General features: G+C 65.8%; 1 protein-coding gene across 2 annotated transcripts in view; it reads left to right on the forward strand.

Moving 5' to 3' along the window:
* The window catches only part of NRBP2 (nuclear receptor binding protein 2), a 68227-nt gene that overhangs the window by 13407 nt on the left and 42058 nt on the right, over positions 1 to 12762 (forward strand). Inside the window, exons 6-8 of one of the 2 annotated variants that reach the window (XM_075919842.1) lie at positions 6389 to 6511; positions 9032 to 9087; positions 9657 to 9752. In XM_075919842.1, the coding sequence (XP_075775957.1) occupies positions 6389 to 6511; positions 9032 to 9087; positions 9657 to 9752 (275 nt within the window). The remainder of the gene's footprint in view (positions 1 to 6388; positions 6512 to 9031; positions 9088 to 9656; positions 9753 to 12762) is intronic. The other variant, XM_075919843.1, reaches the window with a different exon arrangement.

Genomic DNA, 12762 nt, shown 5'->3' on the forward strand with positions numbered 1-12762 from the left:
GGCACGAGGCTCTCGCTCCCCCGGGGCCACCCTGCCCACCCGGTACACGGAGACACCCGTCACCTCCCTGCCACCACCTGCAGGGGCACGAGGCTCTTGCTCCCCCGGGGCCACCCTGCCCACCCGGTACACGGAGACACCCGTCACCTCCCTGCCACCACCTGCAGGGGCACGAGGCTCTCGCTCCCCCGGGGCCACCCTGCCCCCATCTGGTACACGGAGACACCCGTCACCTCCCTGCCACCCACCTGCAGGGGCACGAGGCTCTCGCTCCCCCGGGGCCACCCTGCCCCCACCTGGTACACGGAGACACCCGTCACCTCCCTGCCACCCACCTGCAGGGGCACGAGGCTCTCGCTCCCCCGGGGCCACCCTGCCCACCCGGTACACGGAGACACCCGTCACCTCCCTGCCACCTACCTGCAGGGGCACGAGGCTCTCGCTCCCCCGGGGCCACCCTGCCCACCCGGTACACGGAGACACCCGTCACCTCCCTGCCACCCACCTGCAGGGGCACGAGGCTCTCGCTCCCCCGGGGCCACCCTGCCCCCACCTGGTACACGGAGACACCCGTCACCTCCCTGCCACCCACCTGCAGGGGCACGAGGCTCTCGCTCCCCCGGGGCCACCCTGCCCCCATCTGGTACACGGAGACACCCGTCACCTCCCTGCCACCCACCTGCAGGGGCACGAGGCTCTCGCTCCCCCGGGGCCACCCTGCCCCCACCTGGTACACGGAGACACCCGTCACCTCCCTGCCACCCACCTGCAGGGGCACGAGGCTCTCGCTCCCCCGGGGCCACCCTGCCCACCCGGTACACGGAGACACCCGTCACCTCCCTGCCACCCACCTGCAGGGGCACGAGGCTCTCGCTCCCCCGGGGCCACCCTGCCCACCCGGTACACGGAGACACCCGTCACCTCCCTGCCACCCACCTGCAGGGGCACGAGGCTCTCGCTCCCCCGGGGCCACCCTGCCCACCCGGTACACGGAGACACCCGTCACCTCCCTGCCACCCACCTGCAGGGGCACGAGGCTCTCGCTCCCCCGGGGCCACCCTGCCCACCCGGTACACGGAGACACCCGTCACCTCCCTGCCACCCACCTGCAGGGGCACGAGGCTCTCGCTCCCCCGGGGCCACCCTGCCCACCCGGTACACGGAGACACCCGTCACCTCCCTGCCACCCACCTGCAGGGGCACGAGGCTCTCGCTCCCCCGGGGCCACCCTGCCCACCCGGTACACGGAGACACCCGTCACCTCCCTGCCACCCACCTGCAGGGGCACGAGGCTCTCGCTCCCCCGGGGCCACCCTGCCCCCACCTGGTACACGGAGACACCCGTCACCTCCCTGCCACCCACCTGCAGGGGCACGAGGCTCTCGCTCCCCCGGGGCCACCCTGCCCACCCGGTACACGGAGACACCCGTCACCTCCCTGCCACCCACCTGCAGGGGCACGAGGCTCTCGCTCCCCCGGGGCCACCCTGCGCACCCGGTACACAGAGACACCCGTCACCTCCCTGCCACCCACCTGCAGGGGCACGAGGCTCTCGCTCCCCCGGGGCCACCCTGCCCCCACCTGGTACACGGAGACACCCGTCACCTCCCTGCCACCCACCTGCAGGGGCACGAGGCTCTCGCTCCCCCGGGGCCACCCTGCCCACCCGGTACACGGAGACACCCGTCACCTCCCTGCCACCCACCTGCAGGGGCACGAGGCTCTCGCTCCCCCGGGGCCACCCTGCCCACCCGGTACACGGAGACACCCGTCACCTCCCTGCCACCCACCTGCAGGGGCACGAGGCTCTCGCTCCCCCGGGGCCACCCTGCCCACCCGGTACACGGAGACACCCGTCACCTCCCTGCCACCCACCTGCAGGGGCACGAGGCTCTCGCTCCCCCGGGGCCACCCTGCCCACCCGGTACACGGAGACACCCGTCACCTCCCTGCCACCCACCTGCAGGGGCACGAGGCTCTCGCTCCCCCGGGGCCACCCTGCCCACCCGGTACACGGAGACACCCGTCACCTCCCTGCCACCCACCTGCAGGGGCACGAGGCTCTCGCTCCCCCGGGGCCACCCTGCCCACCCGGTACACGGAGACACCCGTCACCTCCCTGCCACCCACCTGCAGGGGCACGAGGCTCTCGCTCCCCCGGGGCCACCCTGCCCACCCGGTACACGGAGACACCCGTCACCTCCCTGCCACCCACCTGCAGGGGCACGAGGCTCTCGCTCCCCCGGGGCCACCCTGCCCACCCGGTACACGGAGACACCCGTCACCTCCCTGCCACCCACCTGCAGGGGCACGAGGCTCTCGCTCCCCCGGGGCCACCCTGCCCACCCGGTACACGGAGACACCCGTCACCTCCCTGCCACCCACCTGCAGGGGCACGAGGCTCTCGCTCCCCCGGGGCCACCCTGCCCACCCGGTACACGGAGACACCCGTCACCTCCCTGCCACCCACCTGCAGGGGCACGAGGCTCTCGCTCCCCCGGGGCCACCCTGCCCCCACCTGGTACACGGAGACACCCGTCACCTCCCTGCCACCCACCTGCAGGGGCACGAGGCTCTCGCTCCCCCGGGGCCACCCTGCCCACCCGGTACACGGAGACACCCGTCACCTCCCTGCCACCCACCTGCAGGGGCACGAGGCTCTCGCTCCCCCGGGGCCACCCTGCGCACCCGGTACACAGAGACACCCGTCACCTCCCTGCCACCCACCTGCAGGGGCACGAGGCTCTCGCTCCCCCGGGGCCACCCTGCCCCCACCTGGTACACGGAGACACCCGTCACCTCCCTGCCACCCACCTGCAGGGGCACGAGGCTCTCGCTCCCCCGGGGCCACCCTGCCCACCCGGTACACGGAGACACCCGTCACCTCCCTGCCACCCACCTGCAGGGGCACGAGGCTCTCGCTCCCCCGGGGCCACCCTGCCCACCCGGTACACGGAGACACCCGTCACCTCCCTGCCACCCACCTGCAGGGGCACGAGGCTCTCGCTCCCCCGGGGCCACCCTGCCCCCACCTGGTACACGGAGACACCCGTCACCTCCCTGCCACCCACCTGCAGGGGCACGAGGCTCTCGCTCCCCCGGGGCCACCCTGCCCACCCGGTACACGGAGACACCCGTCACCTCCCTGCCACCCACCTGCAGGGGCACGAGGCTCTCGCTCCCCCGGGGCCACCCTGCCCACCCGGTACACGGAGACACCCGTCACCTCCCTGCCACCCACCTGCAGGGGCACGAGGCTCTCGCTCCCCCGGGGCCACCCTGCCCCCACCTGGTACACGGAGACACCCGTCACCTCCCTGCCACCCACCTGCAGGGGCACGAGGCTCTCGCTCCCCAGGGGCCACCCTGCCCACCCGGTACATGGAGACACCCGTCACCTCCCTGCCACCCACCTGCAGGGGCACGAGGCTCTCGCTCCCCAGGGGCCACCCTGCCCACCCGGTACACGGAGACACCTGCCTCTGGAGTGTCAGGTCTCCCCGAGGAGCTGCCCTGAGAGGTCTCCCCGCCCTGAGCTGAGGGTGGCCTGCCAGCCCCTGCCCCTGGGGCAGCCTGCTCCTCCAGCCCCAGCCAGTGAACCCTGGGAAGTCTTGAGTTGTAGGGCCTGTCCTGGGGCACTGAGCCCGTTTGTGGCCCCTTTGCGCAGGTCCCCTCGGGCCTGCTGCTCCATCCGGGCCCTGGTTGGCCCTGTGGGGGGGCAGATGGCTGACCCGTTTCCTGGGCTCACAACGTAGGTGATTTCCTCAGTTGCACAATCGAGAACTGGTCTCTCCAGGATTCCCTTTCACACCCGGACCAGGTGTCTGGGAACTCATCAGCCATGCGCGTCCTCTGGCTTACTGTCCTTCAGCCACAGCCGCGGGTCGGGCGGGCACGCTCCATACAACTGTTCCAGGGGTCATCAGCTTAAGCAGGTCCCTCTGTGGTCTGGGTCCCCATCCCAAACACCCACTTGCGGCAGGATTGCACCAGGCGGGAGGCCAGGTCGACATAGGACTCCTCCGGCTCCTGCTGCGCCTCCTGGAACGTCTTCCTGTACATCTCAGGGGTCAGCCCAAACTTGTGCAGCAGGGCCTGTTTGACCCGTTCATAGTCCCCGGCTGTACCCTCCATCTGACTGAGCACCTCTGCGGCCTTCTGATCCAGCAAGGGGGTGAGCTGCTGGAGCCAGTCGGCTGGGGGGACCTGGTGCCACTCGCTCAGAGGAGCTAAGGAACCCATCCAGGTCCCCTATGCCTGTCCACTGGATAGTACGAACCTCTCAAAGTGACGGGGCCCCTCCCCACTCACTGCAGCCGGGGACTCTCGGCTTCTTAGCTCCACCGTGGCCCGCTCATGCTGCTGCTGCCTCTCTCGGTCCTGGCGCTCCTCCCTACGGTCCTCCAATTCCTTTAGCTGCAGCTCGATCTCCAGCCGTCTCAGCTCTGCCGAGGGAGACCCCACCCAGGACGAACCGCTGCTGGCAGAGCGTGTCCCGGTGGGCACCGCCTCGGTCTGGCGGACTCCAGCCCTCCCTCCTGCCTAAGATGCTCCCGGGGGGGTCTGGCTGCTCCCCGCTGGGACAGGATCCAGGCCCCTGGAATGGTCACTCTCTTCCAGCCGGGCAGTCAGCTGGGCCTTGGCTGCTTTCCCCCCGGGCAGGCCCCTCTCTCTGCACAGCCCCACAAGGTCTGCCTTCAGGAGCTGGTTGAGGTCCATCTTCCCGCTGATGCTGCAGCACCCCACGACTCCTAGGAATCGCCTAGCTCTGCCTGTAGCACGCCTGGCTCTTGCAAGCCCATCCACGGGGTGCAGTGCATCCTGTGACGGTGCATTGGGGCCCCCCCATCTGCAGCCAGACGTGACTCTCATCCAGCCAGTAGAGTAGAAGGGTTATTGGCTCTGAGACCCGGCGCAGCTTAGGGTCGATGTTACCGTCGGAGACCGGTCAGTAGCCTTATTCCTCTGGGGGGCAGGGGGATTCATGGGCCCCTGATCCCGCCCCCTCCATCCTGGACTTAGTCTGGTCTCCTCATGCTTCCCCCAGTCAAGCCTGACCCAGCTCCCAGACCCTGCCCCCCAGCCAGTGGGCGTCTCCACCTCTTCCTTTGTCTCTCCCTCTGGGAACAGCCTTCTTATCTGCTCAGGCTGGGCCCAGGTGTCTGGGTGAATCCTCAGGAATCTAACACAGCCAGGAGAGAACACTGGGTTACAAGACAGACAGCACCCCCACACCGTCACAGTATAGGTCATTGTTTCTGTGATAGAAAAGGGGGTGTCCGGCCCTTGGTGAGGTCTGCGGGGCAGCCGGGGGGACGCTCTGGCTGCAGGTCAGCCCCAGAGCCCTGGTTCCCACGGGCCAGACGCGACCTTTGGTTGGGCTGTTCTCCCCGCCAGGGAGGTGCAGGATCTGGGGGCTCATCTCGCAGGGCCGGGCTGAGGAGACGCTGAGCGAGGGAGACGGGATGTGAGGGGCGGAGGGGGCAGGAGGTAGCTGGACAGGCAGGGAACGGCGCAGGCCTCTTTGGGGTGCTGGTGGCGGGTGTCCCCCGGAGGCCAGGCGCTGGCCGGCACGGAGCCATGGCTTTCGGGCCTTGCCGGGACAAGGGCCCTAGAACTGGAGCATGGGCACCCTGGTGTCTGCCCGGCGCAAGGAGCCCTTCGGGCTGCTCTGCCCCCGGGGGGCGCTGAGCCTTGTGTTCCCTGTCCCAGTACACACAGATCCCTCCAGCACTGGCACGTACCTGCTCCAGCTCCCTCGCAGCCTCCCTGGCTGGCCATGCTCTCGCTCTGGGAGCCCTGGGGAAGATGAGCTGGGATTCAGGGTGGGTGAGAACGGGGCGAGCGCCCACAGGGAGCTGGGGGCAGCACTGCTGTCCTCAGCCTCCACGGCACCAGGTTGGGTTCATTGTCTGGCTCCACGCTGTCGTTAGCGAGCAGGAGTTCAGCAGCCCGCAGATCACGTTCGTGGGGCTTGTGGCTTGGGCTAACCCGGCTTCTGCCTGATTCTCGTGACCTCGGTCCTCACATTCGTTCGTTGAAAGGGACTTGCCCGGCTGTCCCGGAGGTGCTGGGTGGCTGGGCAGCGTTGTGAACGTGCATGGACCTTTTGCCTCTGAGCTTATTCCTGGGGTTAAATGTTTCCGTCCACTAAGCGCAACACTCCGGCAATGGGTGGAGAGGGGAGCTCTGAAGGGCTTTCCCTTCCTGCCCCTGCGAATACGGGAGAAGAACCTGGGGTGCGGGAAGGGGGGCTCTGCCCGCAAGGGCAGGCTGTGCAGTCAGGAGCAAACACAGAACCCCCGTGGTCTCCTGTTTGCTCCCTGCCTCAGCCTTTGAACACAGCCTGGGGACAAGCTGACTCCGAATGCTCTGTCCCCTCCTGCAGCCATCCCCGATGACCTCCGCAGCCCCATCAGGATCGAGAGGGAAGAGCAGCGCAACTTGCATTTCTTCCCCCCGGAGTACGGCCGTGAGTTCCGACTTGCTGGTGGAGCGGGGCAGGGGGCAGGTGTGCAGGGCAGGAGGGGCCATGGGACGGAGCCCTGGGAGGGATGTAGGGGGCAGGTGTGCAGGGCAGGAGGGGCCATGGGACGGAGCCCTGGGGGAGATGTGGAGGGATGTGTGGGGCAGGGGGCAGGTGTGCAGGGCAGGAGGGGCCATGGGACGGAGCCCTGGGGGAGATGTGGAGGGATGTGTGGGGCAGGGGGCAGGTGTGCAGGGCAGGAGGGGCCATGGGACGGAGCCCTGGGGGAGATGTGGAGGGATGTGTGGGACAGGGGACAGGTGCGCAGAGCAGGAGGGGCCATGGGATGGAGCCCTGGGGGAGATGTGGAGGGATGTGTGGGGCAGGGGGCAGGTGTGCAGGGCAGGAGAGGCCATGGGACGGAGCCCTGGGGGAGATGTGGAGGGATGTGTGGGGCAGGTGTGCAGGGCAGGAGGGGCCATGGGACGGAGCCCTGGGGGAGATGTGGAGGGATGTGTGGGGCAGGGGGCAGGTGTGCAGGGCAGGAGGGGCCATGGGACGGAGCCCTGGGGGAGATGTGGAGGGATGTGGGGGGCAGGGGGCAGGTGTGCAGGGCAGGAGGGGCCATGGGACGGAGCCCTGGGGGAGATGTGGAGGAATGTAGGGGGCAGGTGTGCAGGGCAGGAGGGGCCATGGGACGGAACCCTGGGGGAGATGTGGAGGGATGTGTGGGACAGGGGACAGGTGCGCAGAGCAGGAGGGGCCATGAGATGGAGCCCTGGGGGAGATGTGGAGGGATGTGTGGGGCAGGGGGCAGGTGTGCAGGGCAGGAGGGGCCATGGGACGGAGCCCTGGGGGAGATGTGGAGGGATGTGTGGGGCAGGGGGCAGGTGTGCAGGGCAGGAGGGGCCATGGGACGGAGCCCTGGGGGAGATGTGGAGGGATGTGTGGGGCAGGGGGCAGGTGTGCAGGGCAGGAGGGGCCATGGGACGGAGCCCTGGGGGAGATGTGGAGGGATGTGGGGGGCAGGGGGCAGGTGTGCAGGGCAGGAGGGGCCATGGGACGGAGCCCTGGGGGAGATGTGGAGGAATGTAGGGGGCAGGTGTGCAGGGCAGGAGGGGCCATGGGACGGAACCCTGGGGGAGATGTGGAGGGATGTGTGGGAGAGGGGACAGGTGCGCAGAGCAGGAGGGGCCATGAGATGGAGCCCTGGGGGAGATGTGGAGGGATGTGTGGGGCAGGGGGCAGGTGTGCAGGGCAGGAGGGGCCATGGGACGGAGCCCTGGGGGAGATGTGGAGGGATGTGTGGGGCAGGGGGCAGGTGTGCAGGGCAGGAGAGGCCATGGGATGGAGCCCTGGGGGAGATGTGGAGGGATGTGTGGGGCAGGGGGCAGGTGTGCAGGGCAGGAGAGGCCATGGGACGGAGCCCTGGGGGAGATGTGTGGGGCAGGGGGCAGGTGTGCAGGGCAGGAGGGGCCATGGGACGGAGCCCTGGGGGAGATGTGGAGGGATGTGTGGGGCAGGGGGCAGGTGTGCAGGGCAGGAGGGGCCATGGGACGGAGCCCTGGGGGAGATGTGGAGGGATGTGTGGGGCAGGGGGCAGGTGTGCAGGACAGGAGGGCCCATGGGACAGGGTCCTGGGGGAGATGTGGAGGGATGTGTGGGGTGGGGGCAGGTGGGCAGGGCAGGAGTGTCCAGGGGCCAGGGCCGTGGGGGAGGGAGGGTGAGATGTGGAGGGATGTGTGGGGTGGGGGCAGGTGGGCAGGGCAGGAGGGTCCAGGGGCCAGGGCCGTGGGGGAGGGAGGAGGAGATGTGGAGGGATGTATGGGGTGGGCCAGGAGGGGTCAGGGCCCTGAGGGAGGGAGGGGGAGATGTGGAGGGATGTGTGGGGTGGGGGCAGGTGGGCAGGGCAGGAAGGGCCAGGGGCCATGGCCGTTGCGGATGGAGGGTGAGATGTGGAGGGATGTGTGGGGTGGGGCAGGAGGAGCCAGGGGCCAGGGCCCTGGGGGAGGGAGGGGGAGATGTGGAGCGATGTGTGGGGTGGGGCAGGAGGGGCCAGGGGCCAGGGCCGTGGCGGAGGGAGGGGGAGATGTGGAGGGATGTGTGGGGTGGGGCAGGGGGGGCCAGGGGCCAGGGCCGTGGCGGAGGGAGGGGGAGATGTGGAGGGATGTGTGGGGCGGGGCAGGAGGGGCCAGGGGCCAGGGCCCTGGGGGAGGGAGGGGGAGATGTGGAGGGATGTGTGGGGCGGGGCAGGAGGGGCCAGGGGCCAGGGCCCTGGGGGAGGGAGGGGGAGATGTGGAGGGATGTGTGGGGTGGGGCAGGGGGGGCCAGGGGCCAGGGCCGTGGCGGAGGGAGGGGGAGATGTGGAGGGATGTGTGGGGCGGGGCAGGAGGGGCCAGGGGCCAGGGCCCTGGGGGAGGGAGGGGGAGATGTGGAGGGATGTGTGGGGCGGGGCAGGAGGGGCCAGGGCCCTGGGGGAGGGAGGGGAAGCTGCGGAGGCGCGTGCGGGGCGGGGGCAGGTGGGTACCGAGTGCTCGGGAACCCCCGTCTGGTTTGGTTTTGCAGATGTAGCGGACGGGACAGCCGTGGACATTTTCTCCTTTGGGATGTGTGCCCTCGAGGTAGGGAGCCGGGCGCCGCCCGAAGGGGCAGGACGCGTCGTTCCCGGGCCCTGGGGGGTCTCGGCACGGCCCAGGAGCTCCTGCCGAATGAGGTCTCTGTGCTCCCCGCTCCCCCGCGAGGGCGGCGCTGTGCCCTCTGCTCCAGGGCCGGCTCGCAGACCTGCCCCCGTTTGCAGTGACGGGGGCTCTGGTCCTGAGCGGAAGGTTTCTTGCTGCCCTCCCTGGGGAGCTGTGGGAGAGCTGGGCCCACGGCCCTGCCTTTCGCCGAGGCTCTGCCCAGCCCCAGGGCACGGCCAACACTGGCCTGACCCCTGGGGACCTGGGACAACATGGCTGGGAGGCCTCCCTTGGCCAGTGCGAGCAGCTGCTCACAAGGGGCTCTGGCCCTGCAGCCCCACACCTCCCTGGCCGGAGCCCCAGGCCAGCTTAAGGCCTGCGTGGCGCTGTGTGGAGCTAGGAGGGACCCAGACCTCCCTTCCAGAGGGGCCATCGGGGCGGGCTCTCCTAGTGAGGGGGGGCAGGACAGTCCTGGGGGAGGCTGGCCAGAGCTCAGCTCTGCTCCCCTGCAGATGGCGGTGCTGGAGATCCAGTCGAATGGGGACAGCCGGGTCTCGGAGGAGGCGATTGCTCGGGCCAGGCACTCCTTGGATGATCCCAACATGCGCGTGAGTGAGCCGGGCTGAGCCCCTCTAGGAAACACCAAGGGCATTGCAAAGGGGCCCAGCCACAGTGCCCCACCTGCTGATGGCCTCAAGGCTCCCACCAGGCTCCCGCTATGGGGCTTGCTGCCCCATTTCACACACACAGGTCTTGGGGCACCTCCACCTCAATTTCCTCCTCAGGCTCGGGAGAGGGGTCAGGGATCCTGCGTGTGCTGCAGCAGAACTACAGGACTCGGGCTCCCCATCCCCATCCACATCCAGCCTCCTTCTCAGGGTCCTTGGGGATCCAGGTCCCTCCGCTGCCCCAGTTTCTCTCCTGGCCGGCCCTGTCTAGAGGGAGATTAAACCCTGAGCCCCCAGGCTCTGAGGTGCATGTCCTAGAGGCCAGGGGAGAGGTCCTGGAGACCAGCTCTCGGCTGCTAGGTCGAAGCTCTCCAGATGCTGCAGGAAAGTTCCAGTCCCTCGCACGGGCTAGGTAGGCAGAACTGCAGGGGGTCAGTGTGTGGACGAGACATTGGGGCAGCGAGGAGGTTTTAGGGTTACTAGGAGCTGGGGAACACTTTGGAAAGGAGGAGCCCATACCGCAGGACCAAGATGGAACCGGCGTGCTGACTCATAGCATTACAGACGGTTCAGACTAAGGGAGGGAGGAAAGCTGATGAGTGCAGAGGAGCACATGGTTCAGGCAGAGATCTCGAACTCCTATGGATGATTTTATCAAGGGGGGCTCTATATCCTAGTAAGGAAAATAGAAAAGAAGTTGGTAAAGTGCAGCGAGGAGCTAGTGCGGGACAGTCAAACCTACAAGAGTCCTGTTTAAATAGAACACGAGTTTTGACAGACTGGATACATTCTAGAGAACTATGATGGCATTAAATGAGGATACTGATATAAAAGCCATCGCAGAAACTTGGTGGAATGAGCATAATCAATGGCACATGAAATCATAAGGCTGGGAGGAACTTTGAGAGGTCTAATCCCATCCACCATGCTCATGGAAGGGTTCGTTCTTATCTAAACCGTCCCTGACAGATGTTTGTCTAACCTGCTTTTGTAAACCTCCAATGACAGAGATTCCACAACCTCCCTGGGCAATTTATTCCACTGCTCAGCCACCGTGGCAGGTAGCAAAAACTTCCTTGTGTCCAGCCTAAATCTCCCTTACTGCAATTTAAGCCCATTGATTCTCGTCCTATCCTCAGAGGACAGTTTTTCTCCCGCCCACTTGTAACACTCTTTTATGTATTGACATTGTTATCATGTCCTCTCCCTCTGTCTTCTCCAGGCCAAACGAACCCAGTTTTCTCCATCTCCCCACACAGGTCTCGAAAAGATGACTTGTGATCACGTTTGTCACTCTCCACTAGACTTTCTCCAGTTTGTCCTGAAATGTGGCCCCCAGAACTGAACAGAACACTCTAGCTGAGCACGATCATACCAGGGCACAAAATACCCAGGAGTGCGCGAATAGGCGAGGGATGTCACCGTGCAGGCGACTCACTGACTAACCAATACGCAAGTGTGTCGGGATTGCTACTGACTGCACTCTGCCCCCGCCAGGACGTTTTTAGCAGGTTGGTCAGCAGCCCAGCTCAGTCCTGGTCCAGGTCCTCCCCCTGCTGTGGCTCTGCATTTAAAGTGTATTAGGAGCCAGTCGGGCAGGCAGCCTGGCTCACTTCCGGCTCGTGCTGGGGCTGCGAGCTCAGACCTCACCCCACCCCCTCGAACAGGAGTTGCTGCCACCCCACAGGCAGCCGGTCTGCGAGGCAAGCTGGTTCTTAAATTGGCTTCGCTGGCGGACCAGTCCTGCTTGGTATCCTGCACTGGCGGGCTCCACACTGGCTGCCGGCCCTGGCCCCATCCCCGCCCCCAGGGACTATAGAATAGTTGAGTAAGCGATAGAAATTCATGCGGTGACTCGACGATTCAGTTAACTGATGTTTAACAGCCCTAGAATAGGTGGTGCTGGTTGGGGTGTGGCAGTATATGGAGAGGCAAATCTGTAATGAACCAAACTGCACCATAGAATCTCTATGGGTAGAAATTCTGTGTTTGAATAATAGGAGTATAGCAGAAGGAATACACTGCCGCCTACCTGCCCAGGGTGGTGAAGGTGATTGAGAACTGCTCCAGGAGATCAGAAAGGCTACAAAGGGAGAAAATGTAACAACAACAATAATAAACTATCCTTCACATATGGGCTGCGTCTAGACTGGCAAGATTTTGCACAAAAGCGGCCACTTTTGCACAAATCTTGCTGCCTGTCTACACTGGCCGCGAGTATTTGCACAAGAACACTGACGTTGTACTGTACAAAATCAGTGCTTCTGTGATGGACCAGGCCGTGTCTGGGCACAGCTGAGGGCGTCCGCTCAGGGCGAACTGCTCGAATCCGGGGCTACTTACAGCCCCCGACTGGTGACCTCTCCACACAGGCCACAAACCAGTCCCACAGAGCGCTTCAGCTGCCTGCCTGAAGCCTCCCGAGCAAAACCCCTCCGACACCCCAGCAATATCCGTGCCCCAGATGGCCCCGGGCCTATACACAGGTGGGGGGTCCTAGCACCCAATCCCACCTACCCCGAACAAGTCCTGTCCGGTTCCAAGAAACCAGCCACAGATCCCTGATCAATTTACCCTCTGGACCTTACCCACAAATCACGCTGGGCCAATCCTTTAGAATCTATATCTAAAGGTTTATTATGACAAGAAAGAAAAGCATGAGAGTAAGGTTATTAAAGTACAGTACGTTACATGCACCGAATCTCTCAGTCCTCGATGCAGGCTCTAGCAGAGATGTTACCGCTGCTGGTTTAAAAGTTCTTATTGCACATCCTACGATCAGGATGGGTTCACAGGTCTTCCGGGCTCTTCAATCCCTGCAGTGCTGCCTCTGGGATGAAGTGCTGAGCTGAGAACAAAATGGCATCGACCACATGGCCTCTTTATACCCCCTTCCTGGCCTCTTCTGGTATGCAGCAGGTCACCTGGTCCTCAGCCTCTCTCTGCTGGC

Source organism: Pelodiscus sinensis, chromosome 2 (genome assembly GCF_049634645.1).
Source record: "Pelodiscus sinensis isolate JC-2024 chromosome 2, ASM4963464v1, whole genome shotgun sequence".
Lineage (NCBI taxonomy): Eukaryota > Metazoa > Chordata > Testudines > Trionychidae > Pelodiscus > Pelodiscus sinensis.